Below are 16,482 nucleotides of genomic sequence, written 5' to 3'. Positions count from 1 at the left end.
GGCGACGCCTTACACCAGACAATGAACATTTGTTTGATTTTCTCACTGTTACAGGCCACACAGCAGGAAGTGGTAATAAAATATTTTATTCTATTAAGAACCATCATCTCCTCAGTCTTGCAGAGTAATCAGCTGAGGGGATTTGGTAAATTCCAGACACAGGGATGAGGCAGCAGTGCTCCCCACATACACATCACACACTATGGAGAAAGAAGCATCCTCAAGGCCAGCAGGGGCCAAGGCTCTGACGTGACACCAAACCTGCCCCAAGCCATCTGGTCCCTCATCCCCATGCATACCTGCTGCCTCGCTCCTCCATCCCTGTCCCCACAGCTTTCCAGGCACTGACTCCTTGTGCAGCACTGAGGTGACATTGCCACCCCCAGCAGAGATTGATGGGTCCGGGAGCATCCCACAGCAGCTCAGGATCCTCTGCTCCCAGAGCTTCATGCTGTGGTTTGCACAAGAGCTGTTCCCTTGGGGCTGCAGTCCCTGCACCCAGTAAAGGTCTTCTGCTCCCTGTGCAACCCCACAGTGCATCCAGCCTTTGTGATCACTTCCAACAGCAGAAAGCTGGCCACGAACACCTATATTCATGCAAAAAAACAGGTGCTCAGAGCAGCCTGACACAGCACAAATCAAATCTGTGTAGAAAAAGCAAAGCCAAAATCCACAGCACCATGAAACACCCCCTTTCCTCCCTCCCCCAACACCTGAAGGGCTTTCCTACTTGGACCAGGCAGCTGGGAAAGGGACCATCAGGGTCTTGGTGCTGCTGGATGGGGAGGGAGGGAGCTGGATTCCACCCTGTGCCCTCTCCTAGGGGGAGATACCTATCACCCCCCACTGGGTTTTGTAGGGCTTATGAGCTGCAGCCGCAGCTGCCCTGCTGCCCTCCCAGCCCCCAGGGCTCCATCACCACCAGCTGGGAGCCAGGAGCTGCCCCAGGAGCTGCTCAGGGGTGGTAGATACTGAGCTTCCCACAGCTTTGAGGGCAAGAGCTCCCTGTCTGCTGCAGGATATGGGGGACCTGTGCCCACATCCTGTCACCTGCTTCAGCCCTCATCCTTCTTTCAGCCCTGAGGTGTCTCTGTGCCATGAGGACCCCTTATTTACTGCACTCTGGTGGGCAGAGCTAAGGTACTGCAGCATGTTTAATCAGTGCCCATGAATGGCAATGTGGTAGATTTAATTTCCTTTTAACAGAGCAGAGTTGTCTGCCCCCTTTCCAGTTCCACAAGCATGCATGGGCTGCAGCGTTGTCCCACCCTGTAGCTGCCACCTATGAACACCAACACTGCAGAGAGGAGCAGGAGCCACAGAAAATATCACCAACCATGTTAAGCTCAGCACCACACCCTCCCTCAGATGGCCCCCAAGAGAAATCATGCCAAATTTACCAAAATTTCAATGAACTCCCCTTGAACTATGGAAGCTGTTGTAAGATTTGGTGCCAGCTTTTGAGCTGGTGGCAGTTTTATTGTGCTCCAGGGACAGACACAACCTGATCTCATCATTACAGTGCTGCTTTTGGGTCTGCCTGGGGTCTGCATTGAGCCACAGGATAGGGTGGGAGGGATGTGGGAGGCTGCAGGAGGGATGTTACAGGAGTGCTACAATAATGCAGGAGGGATGCTACAAGGATGAGGGAAGGAGGCAGTAGGCATGCCACAGGGATGCTGCAGGGATGTCAAAGGGATGCCACAGGGGGGATGTCGCAGGGAAGCAGGAGGGATGCTGCATGGAAGCAGGAGGGGTGCCAGAAGGATGCTGCAGAGACATGGGGGATGCTGCAGGGATGCAGGGGGCATCTTGCAGGACACTTTCCCACGGCTCTCTGACAAGCAAAGAGTGTCTGGCTCTCGTGTTGACTCAAACTAGCTACTTCATTTCCCCTGAAACTTTCCGGAGAAAACAAGTTTTTATCTCACTAGAAACCCAGGCCACAGATGCTGGCTGCCTGGGAGGAGCAAGCAGCTCCTGCACACCAACAGCGGCACTCCTGGTCCTGCCAGCCGCTGCCTCCGCAGGGATGTGCTGCAGAATGGGGCTGCACCCATGACATCGAGCTGATGGCATTCTGTACCTGGTGCAGCTGCAAACCACGGTCCCATGTGCTATGGGATGGAACACTGCAAATTCGGTCTCTGTGAGCTGAGTGGGGTGACCAGGCACAGCCCAGGGGCATTACTGTGCATCCCGGGTGTTAGCTGAAATGCCAAACTTCTGGCTTTCAGACTATACCTCTTTCTGCTAAAGACTTAAAAGAGGGACAGGACTCCAATTTTGACTTTGGCTAGCTTTGCAGTGAGCTCTGAGCAGATACCACCATGGTGCCTGCCTGGCATGCTTGTACTTTTTGCCCAGCAAATTCCCCCTCCTGTTTCTGTGCCAGTGTTGGGGTCCCAGCCCCCTGTCTGCTGGTGCACCCAGAGGTCCCTGCCTGGCCACGGCCCCATTTCACAAAGCCAGCAGTAAATTCGGGGGACAGCACAGGGCATTGCCCACCTGCGGCCAGGCTAGCAGCGGGTGCATGTTCTCTGTGCTGAAGGGAGTGGTGGCTCATGGCTGGCAGCAGCCCCCAGGTTACCTCTTGTTTGGTGACCTACAGCGAATCAACAGCTGACAAGCCACCCTCCGGCACATCACAGGCTCAGGGCAGCCCTGCACTTGCTGTCAAAGCCCCATGGCTCCCCATGCACCTTTGAGCAGGATGCGAAACCCCCTTGGCCATACATCCTGGAGAGGTGAGGGACCAGGAGGAGCAAGATGGTAAGATTTTGAGGTTAGTCAAAATGTTGCGGTAACTTAGTGGAAAGTATTTTTCTGCCATAATCTCATTCTGATGCCTTGCCTAGGTTTTTCTTGCTGTATTAAGGAAATGCAATGAGTGTGGGAGGTGTGAACTAATGCTACCACACTGGGAAGATGGTGATGACCTGAAATCTCAAAAGGATGTTCATCTCCCTGCTTTACAAGTAAAATGGAAAAAAAAAAAAAAAAGAAAAAAAAAAAGGAAATTATTTGTCTTTTAGAGAAAAAAAATAGCTGCAAGACAACCTTGTCAGCAACTGTTATTTAAGAGCTCAGACATTTGCTCATCTCTGCCAGGGACAAGTGTTAACCTTTACATGCAGGCTTTCCGCTCCCTTCCCTTTCACTCATATGTTTTCTCCTCCGCCTGCTGCCACCACCTGCAACAAGCTTCCTTTCCCCAGTGAGAGTCCCTGCTGCTGACTGCTGCCACATTGCAATGCTCCAGGAGTGTCCCCAGCCCCGTGCAGCCACTGGCTTGGGGGAAACATTTCCAAGCAGCAAAACCTCCCTGTGACTCGCCTGCAGGGCTGCCTCTCTGCCCGGAGAGGTTTTCCCCAGATGCTGGGTGAGCGCAGCAAGAGCTCAAGTGGTGACACAGGATCCTTGAACAAGAGCAGCCAGTGCAGGCGGCAAAATGCAACCCAGAGCATTGCAGGATCATCGGTGGGCAGAAGGAGCACCTTGTTCTGCAGCTGGATTTAATGTCCTCCAAATTGTGTCTTTGTCCTTCATCTGCACTGCTTAGTATATTGAAGTCAGAGGACACGAGTGCATCTGTGCACATCATTTCGCCAGGTCACAGCAATTCAGTGGCAGGCTGAGCTGTACTGCAGTCACTTAGGGCAGGGAGGGACTTGCCCACCACCCACAAGCAGATTTAATATGTTTCATAGCCTCCAAGAGGACAAAGCAATAATATTTTCACCCCAAATCCAGTTCAGTTTCTTTTGCTTTTGTAGTGATGGCAAAACAGCAAGGTCCAGTGTGTGGGACATGGGCACTGGCTGCCTCCCATGTCCTGTCCCTGTGGTGCCACCACACCAATCGTCCCCTGCACCCCTGAAGCATTGACAGCATCCTCTGAGCACTGAGATGAGTGATGGACTTTCCATGAAATCTCACAAATTCTGCCCAGTTTGGTAGGGGCAGACGCTACTAGTGACTAATGGCTGCTACTGTTATGGGCTGCGGAGCTTCAAACTGGGGGAATTTTTCCTGTGGCCATGCTGCACACACAATCAGTCATGTTGCATCCCAACAACTGCATGGCCATCTGGGTCTCTGTAGTCTCATGCTTAAATTCCATGGTGGTGTTAATCAAATAGGATCTTTTCCTTTTTTTTCAAGGCATAAAATAAGATTTGACAGCATCTCCTATTCCCTTCTGATTTTTGGGTATTGCTGTTCCATTTTACCTTCATTTCCTTTTTTCATTCCCCCTCCTACAAATGCCAAGCAATTCAGGAAGACTACACTTAACACCAGCTGAAAAAAATACTGAGACAATGAGGCATATTGCCTGGGTTATATCAAAACATTCTGATTTTGTTTAACCAGTGCATCCATCCAGCCAGGGGAGGGGTTCCTCATTGCCCACAGACATATCCCAGGTTGGTCCAAGGAGAGATTAGCAAAGGCAGGTGCAGCAGAAAATAGGGAATCAACAAACCCATCCTAACCAGCTCCTGGCTGGCTGGCTGGGCTCAGCAGTGGTTATTTTTCCCCCAGAAACAAAACAACTTCTTGTCAAAGAAAATGTAGTAAAAAGATGCATCCCTTTTGTCTTGGTTAAAGAAACAAGAAGCAAACACATGCAATGCCAAATTTAAGCCTTTGCCATTTTGGAGAGGGGAATTGCTTACAAAATTAAAACTTATCATGTCACACATCTTTCATGTACAAGGGAGGAAGAAATAATTTTCTAATGGCTGATCCACAGGGGAAAGGCTCAGAGGGATTTCCCTGTCCTTTAGCCAGAGCAGGAGGGCGGCAAAGGCAGCACAGGGGGGGTAAGTGATGGCAGCCCTGTGGCACAGCCCAGCTGTGACATCCCTGCAGATGGAAAACAGTGCACATGGAAAATCAGAAGGAAAAGCACTGACATTGCTGGCGGGGGCCTGATCACACCCAGACACTGTCCTGGGGGCTGGCCACATCTTGAGCAGGAGATGACCAAGAGGCCACATCTGGATTGCTGAGTTGGCACCGTCTGGGTAGGAAATTGGGTGAAATTAATAAAAGCTTTTCCACCCCAATTTTTTTCTTCTGATTCATTCCATAGGAGTGACCTCCAGCAGCCGATGTAACCACTTCTGCACTCTGCGCGTCACCACTAAACAATCGGGGTTAAAGATGTGGAAACCAAACGCAGGTGTTAAACTTTGTGGGGCTCCTCCTCAGCCTGGGCAGTGCTCGCCTCTTGTCTTGGATGCAAAAGACAGTGCTGCAGTCAGACAACACGGCCAGACACAGCAGAGAGCTGCTGGGCCACAGCAGTGCTGGCATGTCTGGTGTTGTCACCACCCAGGCACAGCTAGCTGTGTTCCAGATGTGGCAGCGGGTGTTGTTCCCTGCAGGTGCCAGTGCAAAGCCAGCCCCGAAGCTCTGGGTCTGTGCAAAGAGAGAGACAAAACAGCAGCTCAGAAATAGTAGGCAGCTTCCAGGTTCAAATTAACACGCCGAAACTTGAGTTCTGGGAAGATTTTCCCAGAAAAACAGCATTTCAGGAGGTTCCTTGAAAGTTGGGTTCATGCTTTAGTCCAAGCTAATTGATGCACACATCACTAAGCAAAGCTTTTTGGGCAAAATGAAGTGGACACAGAGACAACAGGACAGGGGCTGCTCAGGGCAGTGGAGCTCAGCGCCTGCTTGGCCACAGCCTCCCTGCACAGAGGCCAGGGAAAACCAGAGGCACTGGGAGCACAGCGAGGGCCAGGAGCCCAATCTGCTTCTCCTTAGGGATTTGGGGGCTAAGCTTGAGTTTGGGCACAGTCCTTGGTTAACAGCTATTTCATCAACACCTAGCCCTAACACAGCATGCCTGCAAAGACTTTTAATATCTAAAATAAAGGAAAAGAAAAGTAGAGTCAGTCAAGTTTTATTCATCGTGGAGTGTTGCTTTTTGAGTAGTTTGCTTCTTTGAGGTCGAGGAGTTGTCAAACCTCCTCGGTTCCCTCTGATGTGTTAGCACACTTATCAAGTATGAGTAAAGCTACGTGCGAGAAGTGAAAGATTGTGGTCTTCGTAAGAACTGATATCAGAAAGCCAGCCTAAAGATGAATAGCTTAGTGTATTCACACTTCTTCTGTTGCATTTATTACATTATATTTACAGGGTAATGTATGGGTTATGCTTTCTTTTTTCTTTTCTTTTTTTTTCTGCATAGGTGATCACGAATTTGAAAGACTGTGTATCTGATAAGAGAAAGATAGAAACTGGAAGGCAGCTACACAAATACAGACTCCCACGCACCCAAGATACCGCTTTAATAATCACTTCATCTTAGCACACGACTGAGCACTACTGCACATAAACAAGGACATTTGGTGGCATTAGGAAGCTACACAGCAGCTCCTGAAGTGTTCTGCATTAAAAGGGAGCTGAATCACATAATTGCTTTGTCCTTTTGCAAGCCACAGGGTGAAGCTCTGTTGGCTGAAAAATGCCCTGGAGTACCTCAGGGCCATTTCTCCAGCTGAATTCCAGCCTGTCCCTGCTCTGCAAGGACCTCACAGACATTTTGAAGTTGATCATCCCCAAATCCCCATAGGATAAGTTAGGCCAAGAAACCCATGGTCATGCAGGTTTCTACCAGAGGACTTACTTCCCTGGAGGCCCAAGGTCACAGACAGAGAGGCATTGTGCTGTCTTACTTGCTGAGCACTGAATTGTTACAGAGGCTTTGACCACCAGGATCTTCCTATTCCTACTGGAAGAGCTGCAGGTGGCCATGGAAAGCCTGCATGTTTTCCTGGTGGTATTCCATAAGCAGCCTCTTCCTGTTTGACTCAGCCTTTCAAAATCCCTTTCCAGGTTTTCACAGGTGGGGTCCAAACAGCAGCATGATGACAAAGCTAGGAAGTGAACTGGGACCAGTTTGCACAACTGGGAGGACAGACAGAGCATGGTCAGGGGCTGAGACAGAGCAGTTCAGGAGACCTTGTGCAGAAGACACCTGGATATAAGCATAAGGACATCTTTTATCTGGAGTAGGTTTTTCAGCCGAGAAGAAAGAGGGGCGCGATCCAGGCAGCTCAGAGCCCAGCCCACAGATCGTGTGAGGAGCAGCCCTTGCATGGTTGATAAGGCCAGCAAGAGATAAGGGACAGAAACGCTCTTGCTGCCTGTGGTCACTCAGTCTAGCCCTGCACAATCTCTCTGTATAGGAAACAATAAAACCCAGCTCTAAGCCCAGTCTCCAGCACAAGCAACTCACCACAAGGACAAGAGCATCACTATGAAGGCAGAGAAGCAATATTACGTCCCAACCAGCATTTATAAACACACTGAGCCCCCTGCAAGCCTCAAAGGTTGCAAAACAGCTGCAACTGGGGCTACTGGCACTGTCAAGGCCACCTGGCATTTCAGATGGTGGAGATGCCTGCCAGAAACCTGGCCATTACTTTCTTTCTCATATAAAGACCCACCCTCTTATATAGAAATTACTTTCTACGACTGACATGGGATTAAGTCAGAAGACTATTGGATGGGGGATTCAGTTTATGTTTGAGCATGAGTTGCCCATGGCACTGTCTGTTCCTCTGGGTGAGCAGGGAATACGATGCAATGCAGGCAGCAACTCATTTCGTAGATGGTAGTTTTGTATGGTTTAGAATTTTTCCTTCTGATTATTTTATAAGAATGGAAATATAGACATGATGAAATTAAAAGTAGATTTTTGAAATAGCATTGACCTTACAGGTACACCCAGAGCTATACAGTGTGCCAGACAACGGTGTATTCTGGGTGCAGCACTTGTTTCCAGAAGGCATTGCTAACTTTTCCTACCTCGGTAATGATTCAGTTTTGGTCCTTAGCTAAAGGTCATCATTAACTCATGCTCTTAAGGGAAGACTCTGTACTCATCTCTCCATCTAACACTGCGAAGGTGTGAAAAATGGTGCATGAAACATGCAAGATTTGTTGCTGATTTTTAGTGTGTACACTGTCCAGCAGCAGAGGAATGCCCTTTCCAGAGGCAGAGAGATGCAGAAGCCCTTGGACCAGACCACAGCCCTGCAGCATGGCAGCAGTACCTGCCTCCCATGCTCCTGATGAACCAGTCCTCCCTGAGCCCACCCTGTTGCTTTTTGACCTCATGTATATTTCTGACGTCCACAGCATCCTGTGGTAACAAGTTCCACAGTTTAACCATATGCTGCATGAAATAATACTCCCTTCAGGTCATTCTGCACTATAGAAAGCAGTGAGGGATTTTTCCTTGTTCAAATTCCACAGGACTGCCATGGTGTGTATTTAGATACCTGTAGCACATCCCTCCCAATTACCTCTTCATGATGGGAGAATCCAGGCTCTGTGCCAAAGCCGTTCTGTGTGACTGCTTGCCAACGTTGCCCTGCATCTGCTTGCAGACAGGAGGAGCAGAATGGCAAATGGCAGTGTTAGTGTGGGTTTAGTGGGGCACTGGGGTGATGGGAAGCACTTATTACTGCTTTTCAGTTACTCATCCTCTATGATTTAATGTCATGGCTTTTTCCTTTGTGCGTTAATTCATATTTATCATCACTGAATTGCCCCTCAGGAGTTTGTGAGTGGTGAGACCTTCCCCAACTTACCACAGCCATTTTTAGCCTTTTTCAGCCCAACTTTATAACGCCAGAACTTTTTCTCATTTTGTTATTTCCCTTGTTTTCTCAACCACTTACTGAATACATTGACTAGAAAACAGATGCAAGCATGATGCCTCTTACATTAACACCTAAGCTGTAGTTCCTAGAATCTGCTTGGGGCTTTTGAGCACTTTCCATTATGATCAGCAAAGCTGTCACCTGAAAATTTTATAGCAAAATGGTTATATGTTGTGATTCGAGAAAAATGTCTACTGACTGTAAAGGGCAGAGGTGTGCAGAGGAGGAGAGCACTGCTTTAAAATACACCTTAAAATGACATTGGAAGTCAGAAAGACCCTGGCTGATAAGAGCATCGCACTGTGAAGGCAAAAGTGTCATGAAGGGCTCCAGGCTGCGCTGTACCACCTGCAGCAGGGAGATGCCACGTCCCTGCCTCCCGCTCCTCTTCCTTTCCCCTCCTATCTTCATGCCCCATGCTCCCCAGGTGTGGTCCCCACACTGCTGCACTGCCACCTGGGTGCCACCTGGGTGCTTTTCCCATTCCGGGGCTGCAGCTTTGAATCCCTGCAGACAGCAAAGGGACTTGAAGCGAAGGCTCTCATTTCCTGGGGAAGTCCTGTAACCACCAGCTCATATGCAAAACAAAAGGCTGATATTTATACACAATTTCTTCCTTCTCTGGTTGTGCTTTCGAATGACAGCGATTACGGCTCTGGCACAGCCCGTGCTGGCTGTCTGCACTGGGGAATCAGGCTCCATGCATGGGGCGATGCTGGCAGCCTCTGGTACAGAGGCATGTGCCAAAGGACCAGTCGCAGGCCTTGGCCCTGCTCCTGTCTCAAAAAGCCTCCAGCCTGCTCGTGGGACTCAGTAATGATGCAAACCACCTCGTGCATGGAGCTGTGGCCGTCATGGCAAGGAAAACTACAAGTCCTCAGTTTCAGAAGAAAAAACTGGGCCTGAGGGAGCTGGAGGATGGTGAAAGGGTGCACTGCAAAGCCAGATTTAACAGTTTCTGCCTTCAAATCTCCTGCTCTGCTTTATTTCCAAATTTCACCTCTGCCATAAGAATAAGCATCACCAAAGAGTACTGGTGAGCACAGGCCTCTATTTGCCAGTGTCAATAATGATATTATATCTCTGGCATTGGTTTATGTTTTCCCATGGCTTCAATCAAGGTTATGATCTCATGTGCCAGTCATTGCTGAAGCAATCTTTTCCCTCTGACTCTTCCATTCTGGTAAGCAGATTAAAAAGCCAGAATATGTTTTTGAAGGGATCCAGGCAAGTTCATGCGACTTGGATCTCTTACCACGGATGGACAGTATATGTAATAAAACATACAAGACATGCAAACTTTCTTTTACTTCTTGGGCCTGAGCCCAATTTTATCCATAAAACCTCCCTGTGGTTTTCAGGTCGGATATGTAAAGCTTCTGGATTTAGAGAGTTTCTCAGCACCCAAAACTGCTGCTGTGGAACTGAACTGGGTGAACCCCAGCGCCTACAGCCAGTGGGCAGCAGAGGAGTGCCCCTGCCTCCTTCTCCTGCCATGCACCTGGCCCTCGGAAAACCTGAAATATTTCCCTTGCCTCCCCCTTCGGACATGCATACAGTTGCTTTCTAATATAACACTCACCCCACAATTAAATAGCTTGAAAACTACCTGAAATTACCGTGGAACAAAGCCTGGTTAATTAATTAACTTCTAAGCTGAAGCAGAAATAGGCCAGCCCCCTTCCAGACAAGCCCTGCAGCTTTCATGAACTGAAACAATTAGTGCAATAAAGGCTCTTATTTGAAGACATTATCATATTTGGGGATGGGATAGCCAACAGAGAAGGCCTCAGGTGCCAGCAGGAAGCTCTCTAGAAGAAGACAGCAAAGGGGAAATGGAAGGAGTGGGAATACCCCAGATGCAAACTCTGGAGAGGAAGCAGCAGTGGAGAAGGTGCTGCAAGCAGGAGTGAGACAAATGAGGTGTGGGGCTATGGCGGGCTCCCTTCACCCCAATTTGAGCCCCAGCTTACCACTCCTGCCATCTTCTTGCCCTCTTGCCCAGCAGCTCCCACCACCTTCTACCCAGCTCCAGGCTTGGCCACACGTGGGAACTGTTGCTTGTTGCCTCCCCATCCGCAGTGGAGCCCCATCTGCTCCCCACCTCCGACACCTGCAAGGTTAGACCAGAGGCAGTGGGTCCAGGGCACTGCAGGTCCCCATGGGCCATGGCCCCCCTGGTAGCACCCAGCCCTGGCACCAGGCTCCTGCTCCTACCCACGGCACTAGCTCGCCACATCCCAAAATGTCCCTGCGGCGCTTGGAGCCGGAGGAGAGCCCTGCTCCAATCCAGTGGTGGCTGGGAAGGGCGGGAGTAGGGGAAGGCGACTTCTTTCAGCCGAGTAACATCTAAGCCATCTTCTTGCTCTGGGCTGTCTCTACCTATTCTAAGGGGAAGAGAGGACTGGGGGGATAGTACAGGAAACAGACACACTTGTGGTTTCTTTTAATTTACAAGCATCACCATGGCAAATTTCACACCTGAAGAGCTGTTGCAGCATTCTGGTTTCCCCTCGTGCCAGCAGGTACAGTAGTGCTGTGCACCTTGTGCTGCAGCCAGCCTTGGTACCCCACAAGTGAGAAGACCCACCAGCTCCTCGCACCAACCTGAGCACTATGGTGCTTGAGATGGTCAGCTGCACTGATGCTCACTGGGTGTAACACTAGTAACACATCTGCAGCATAGCAGCTGCAAGACTCCAAGGTGGAGATCTGTGGACTCTGCTGCAAGCACGTGGCCAAACACAGAAGGAAAAGATATTTATGGGCAGAGGGAAGAGGGATCTGAAAGGTACGTACCCCACAGCCTGTTTGATCCATGCCCTTCCCAACAGCTACCCGTGTTCCTTCTGAGCAGGACTTACCTCCATCTATCCTGCTGGCTGCTCCCGAGGAGGAAGTCTCATTACAGACACAATCCCAACAGACAGGCCAATACACTTTACATAGCTTCTGGAAACAGAGTTTTATTAGGCATAACCTGCTGATACACCTCTTCTGCCCAGACCACCCTGTGTACAGTTTACATTATAGAATCACAGAGTTACAGAATGGTTGAGGTTGACAGGGACTTCTGGTACAACTCCTGCTCAAGGAGAGCCACCCAGGGCAGGTTGCCCAGGACCATCTTCATTGGACTGTCCAAGAAGGGAAACTACAACCTCTCCGGGCAGCCTGTGCCACTGCTCAGTCACCTGTCCAGTACAGAAATGTCTCCTGATGTTTAAACAGAGCCTCCTGTGTTCCAGTTTGTGCTCACTGCCTCTTGTCCTGGCACTGGGCACCACTGAAAAGACCTGGCTCCATCTTCTTTGTGCCCTCCCTTCAGCTATTGACAGACATTGATAAGATCTCTCCGAGCCTCCTCTTCTCCTGGCTGAACAGCCCCAGCAGCCCCAGTTCCCCTCCACCAATAAGGGACCTCTTTTCCAAACCAATATTAGGGATTTCTGCATCCCATGTCAGATAGCATTTCTTGTCCTTTTACACTGCCTTATTGTTGGTGCATTATTGGTGTTAGCCATAAAAATGTTTTATAGGAAAATATTCTTGACAGCTGTCCTTATTCTGCAGAGCCTGACATGCTAGTGAAAACAGTGCGACATGTCGCAGTACCGGGCAGTCCTCTGAACAGCAGAGCCAGCGAAGCAGACTCCCAGGCATCTAAGCTGAGGCTGAGCTCCCACCTTCACTGTCTGTTTTCCAGCAGGGCTGAGCAGGCAGAGCAGCTTTTCCATCAATATGGATGTGATAGGCTTGTGCTACATGGTCAGGGTTCAGTCAGTCAGGGGAACAATGCTACCCCAACTCACTGCCATGGCTGCAGTGCAGACTTTCCCAAAAGCCAAGTCGTAGGAAGGCAGGATGAAGAGGGGAAGTGTCCAAGCAGAAACCCCAGGGCATACATACATTACATGCAGTGCGTACACAGGTAAAAGGGAGCAAAATGCTTTAAAAAGTGAATGGGGCTGAACCTGAATGCATTTGATATCCAAGTGATATCCATAGAGATCTGGATCAGAGCAGTCTCCTGGGAGACAGGGTGGAAACTCCCATCACCAGGAATAGATAACTAAGGTGGAAACAATGGTAGAAGTGTCCCAGCAACAACAGACCTTGGATGCTTGGAGTCAGAGCAGAAGCACTGCAGGAGAACTGAGTACTGGTTCTGAGTACTTTCAGTACTCAGTACCAGAACTAAGGACTTTCCACAAGAAAGGCAGCTACTTTGCCAATGCTTCCCAGCACCTCCATGCACACTTCTGCTGGGAGGGAACATTTCCCACAGACCAGACAACACAGGGGAGCCTCGAGCCAGGAGCAAGCTGGTTGCCTTATCCCCATAAAAGGTAACCCACTCACAGGGCGTGCTGGACTTCTCCCTTCCTGCCACAGGTACTTCCTCCAGGGATGGAGATCAGTGCCTACATATCCAGGAGGTCTCTCAAGCAGCAATGTGGCCTTTACAGTTTCTAGAAGGTCCAGCCCATTCTGTTCCATATCTGCAGCTCCTACAGTGGTGCTGCACACTCTGTGCCAGCAGGGACCCAAAAGACCACACTTATAACCCTCTAGTATTATAATCCTCTAGTATTTCTGAGTGCTGCAAATCTGCTAGGCACTGAAGCACAAGAGGAATCTTCTGTGCTAAGTCTTCAGTTTGGTTTCTCCAGCTTTCATAGTGTGGTAAATGGAAATAATCAATCAGTTCATCCAATGTGAACCCGGTATTGGGCCAGCCAAGATTTACCTTGAGTAATATAAGCAAACAGGTATTGACTGAGATGCTCACTTGCATTTAAAGCCAGTAAAATATTTTTTTTTAAATATTAGAAAATCTGAAATGTTGAAATGTTTTCTGTTCAGTTTGTTAACAATTGTGCTAACAATATATTAATTTTGTTCTTTAAAAAAATATATTTGTAAGTGATTCATTTCAAAATAAGGAAACGGTTCAATCAACTCAGCTAAAGTTAAGAGTATGTTTTATAAAGGCAACTTCCAAATATAGAAGTATCATTTCTGAAAATGCCTTATTTACAAAGAAAGAAGTAAAACTAAGATATATTTTGCATTTTAGTAAAAAACAAAGAAATATTTAGTCCTCCAAGATAACTGTTGCAAAGACAAATGAAACTAACTATCTTCTGGACCACACTGTCTCTAGACAAAGAGAAAAAGACTTCATTGCCTCTGAAGATAAGTTATGACAAAGCAAGAATAAAATGGACCAGGTTCTGCTCTCAGACCTCTCTCTTTTTATCACAATTCCTTTTTCTTGCTCCAGACAGCTGGAGGGTCTGAAACTGTTTCCATCAACTGTTTCAGCACAAACAATTAAAACTTTAGCTTCATTAGTGATGATGAAGGTGATGACAAAGCAAAGGGAATTAAAATGGAATTTTAATGGTCAATTTAAAAGGGAATTACACCAAGAAGCTGTAGTCATGTTGTGGAAACACTATTGCATTACATGGTGTGGGCACCACCTCCACTGTCTTAGCATCTTCCTGCCTCTGATCCCTTCACACCTCAAATTTTAGTTCAGTTTCTGAGCAGAGCAGCCAGGTGAAGCTGAGACATACTCACCCAGCAACTGTGGGGTCTAGTAGGTCCCATACAGGAACATCGACGTAATGACCAACTGCAGTTGTGCTGTAGTAATGCAGCCCAGCTCTATAAACTCCTTTATCCTTTATGCAAAACAGATAAAATTATTGCCTTCTTTGAAACATAAGCCATTTCCCTCCCACCCCCTCCTTCCAAACCCTTCATGTCATTGGAAGGTCTCACATCGGCCCCCAAGGAGGCTCTTCCTCTTCTTCCTCAGCGGGAGTCCAGGCCACTCTCCTCTGAGCCACTGAGGGCTTTGGTCTTAATCCGGAGTTTGTGAGGCAGGGCAGAATAGCTTCGGCCCTTAGGATGATCTTCTGAAGGGCAGGGCAAGCTATATGGGGGTAGGGAAGTTTTGGGCACTTGCTGCTCATCATCTTCATCTGAGACAGCTGTGGTGCTCTCCTTGTTCACCTCTGCTGGACTGGGAGAAGGGGACAAGAAGCAGGCACTGCCTGAGAAAGGCAAATGGAAAGAATATTTGTTGGGGCAGCTGTAATCAAGGAAAGGAGAGCAAACTGTGGATCTGAAGGCTGAATCAAGTCTCTTTGGCTGTTGAAGGTCAGGGGTGTTCATAGGAACCGGCTTTGCATCACAGCCAAGGATGTTGCTGGATGGGTCAAAGGTTTTGCATGAAAAATCAGCTGGCTCCAGCACCTTTGGCACAAAGCTCTTCGTTGTGAAGAGGCAGGAATCTCCAGCAAAGGGCTCCACCTCAGGGAATGGGGAGGCTATTTTGTGCCCTCTGAAATAAATTCCAAGGAAGTCCTGGAGGGAACGGCCCTGGTAGGTGCTGGTGTCTGGGCTGATGAGCCCAAAGCGCAGCTTCAGGGACAGCAGCTCTGTCCTGAGGATGGCATTCTCCTCACTGAGAGCAGCCAGCTGGCTCTCCATGGCGAAGTCATTGAGACGCCTCTTCTCCCGTGAGCGCTTGGCTGCCTCATTGTTCTTGCGCCTCTTCTCCCAGTACATGTTGTCCTTCTTCTCATCTGGCATGAACTCCCGCTTGCGCCGGGAGGGCCCTCTCACCTTGCTGTGGAGGAGCTTTTCCTTGCTGTGCTGAAGCGCAAGGTCACTGATGGTGCTCAGTGGTGTCATGTAGTTGTCCATGGTTGCCAATACCACTCCGGTTCTGCCAGAATTAAAACATAAAGCTATTACCACTAAATATGCTATTAATTAATAGCAGTAAATAAATTAACATAGTCATGCAACTTTTTTTCTGTGTTAGTCACACCAGGAATACTGAGTAGAGTGAACTCATCGATGCACTTAAACCTCAGCAGTGTCTGCAAAGTCCACCATGGTGTACCCAAAAAACGCGTACAACTGAGGGAGTTAAAGAGGATACTTTTTGCTGACTCCGTGAACAATCACAAACACTGTGCCTGACTTCAATCAGGATATCAAAAATTGCTCGCACATACTACTAATCTCCCACTGATCTCCCACTGCCTTTGCATAGGAAGTCAGCCTCCTTGCCCCTGTTTTACAGATAAGGAAGGTTCAGGAAAGAGAACTGATTTGCCTTAGTCATGTGCCTTAGTAGCAAGGCAGTAGGATGAAACAGGACTGCAGATCAAGTGCAGCTACTCAGTCCCAAATTTTCCTCAAAACCCCTAGTCTTATTCTGGAAAGCTGGATTTGAGGATGTTTGTTATTTTGATAGGTCTGTAAGCAACCGGGGATGAACACAGAAAGTGTGGTCTAGAAGCTACTTGTACTGTTGGCACAGCTGTCCACAAAATTCTCCATCTGAAGACAGTGACCATGGTACATTGCTGACTACAGGAAGAAGCTAGCAGAGAAGACCAGTGGTGCAGTCTATGTTGGAAAATTAAATTAATAAGAGATCACAGGACAACTGCAGACAGTTGTCACACTGCACATCCCCATCTAAACTGTAAGCTTGCTGTAACACAGGGATCTTCCAGGAAAATCAACTCAGCCCTCCTGCCCTGGGAGGGATTGTGTTGATCAAGTGTCAATGTCTAGAAGTAAGGACCTGCATGTAGTTCCATCAAACACCCTCTGTACCTCACAGACACCTAGACAGGGAGCTTAGCATGAGATGCTTGTCACCCTGAAGGTTTCACATACTATCAGCTGAACTCCCTGGCCTATTGTCTACTGCCTATAAAAGAACCCAGTGACTAGTTCTGGTTTAGAGCTCCAAGTACCTTAG

At 48.6% G+C, this 16,482-nt stretch overlaps 1 protein-coding gene across 1 annotated transcript; it reads right to left on the bottom strand.

Annotated features, from left to right (window-relative positions):
* Positions 1 to 14,510: 14,510 nt before the first annotated feature.
* NFILZ (NFIL3 like basic leucine zipper) lies at positions 14,511 to 15,407 on the bottom strand (the record flags this gene model as incomplete). The annotated part of the gene is made up of 1 exon (XM_084302584.1): positions 14,511 to 15,407. One exon carries the CDS (start codon positions 15,405 to 15,407, stop codon positions 14,511 to 14,513), a length of 897 nt encoding a protein of 298 aa, XP_084158710.1.
* Positions 15,408 to 16,482: the final 1,075 nt, after the last annotated feature.

The sequence above is a fragment of the Netta rufina genome (assembly GCF_964035555.1).
Source record: "Netta rufina genome assembly, chromosome: 28".
NCBI classification, from domain to species: Eukaryota; Metazoa; Chordata; class Aves; order Anseriformes; family Anatidae; genus Netta; species Netta rufina.
Note: the sequence above shows the minus strand (reverse complement) of the source record. Positions and strands in the feature narration are given on the sequence as shown.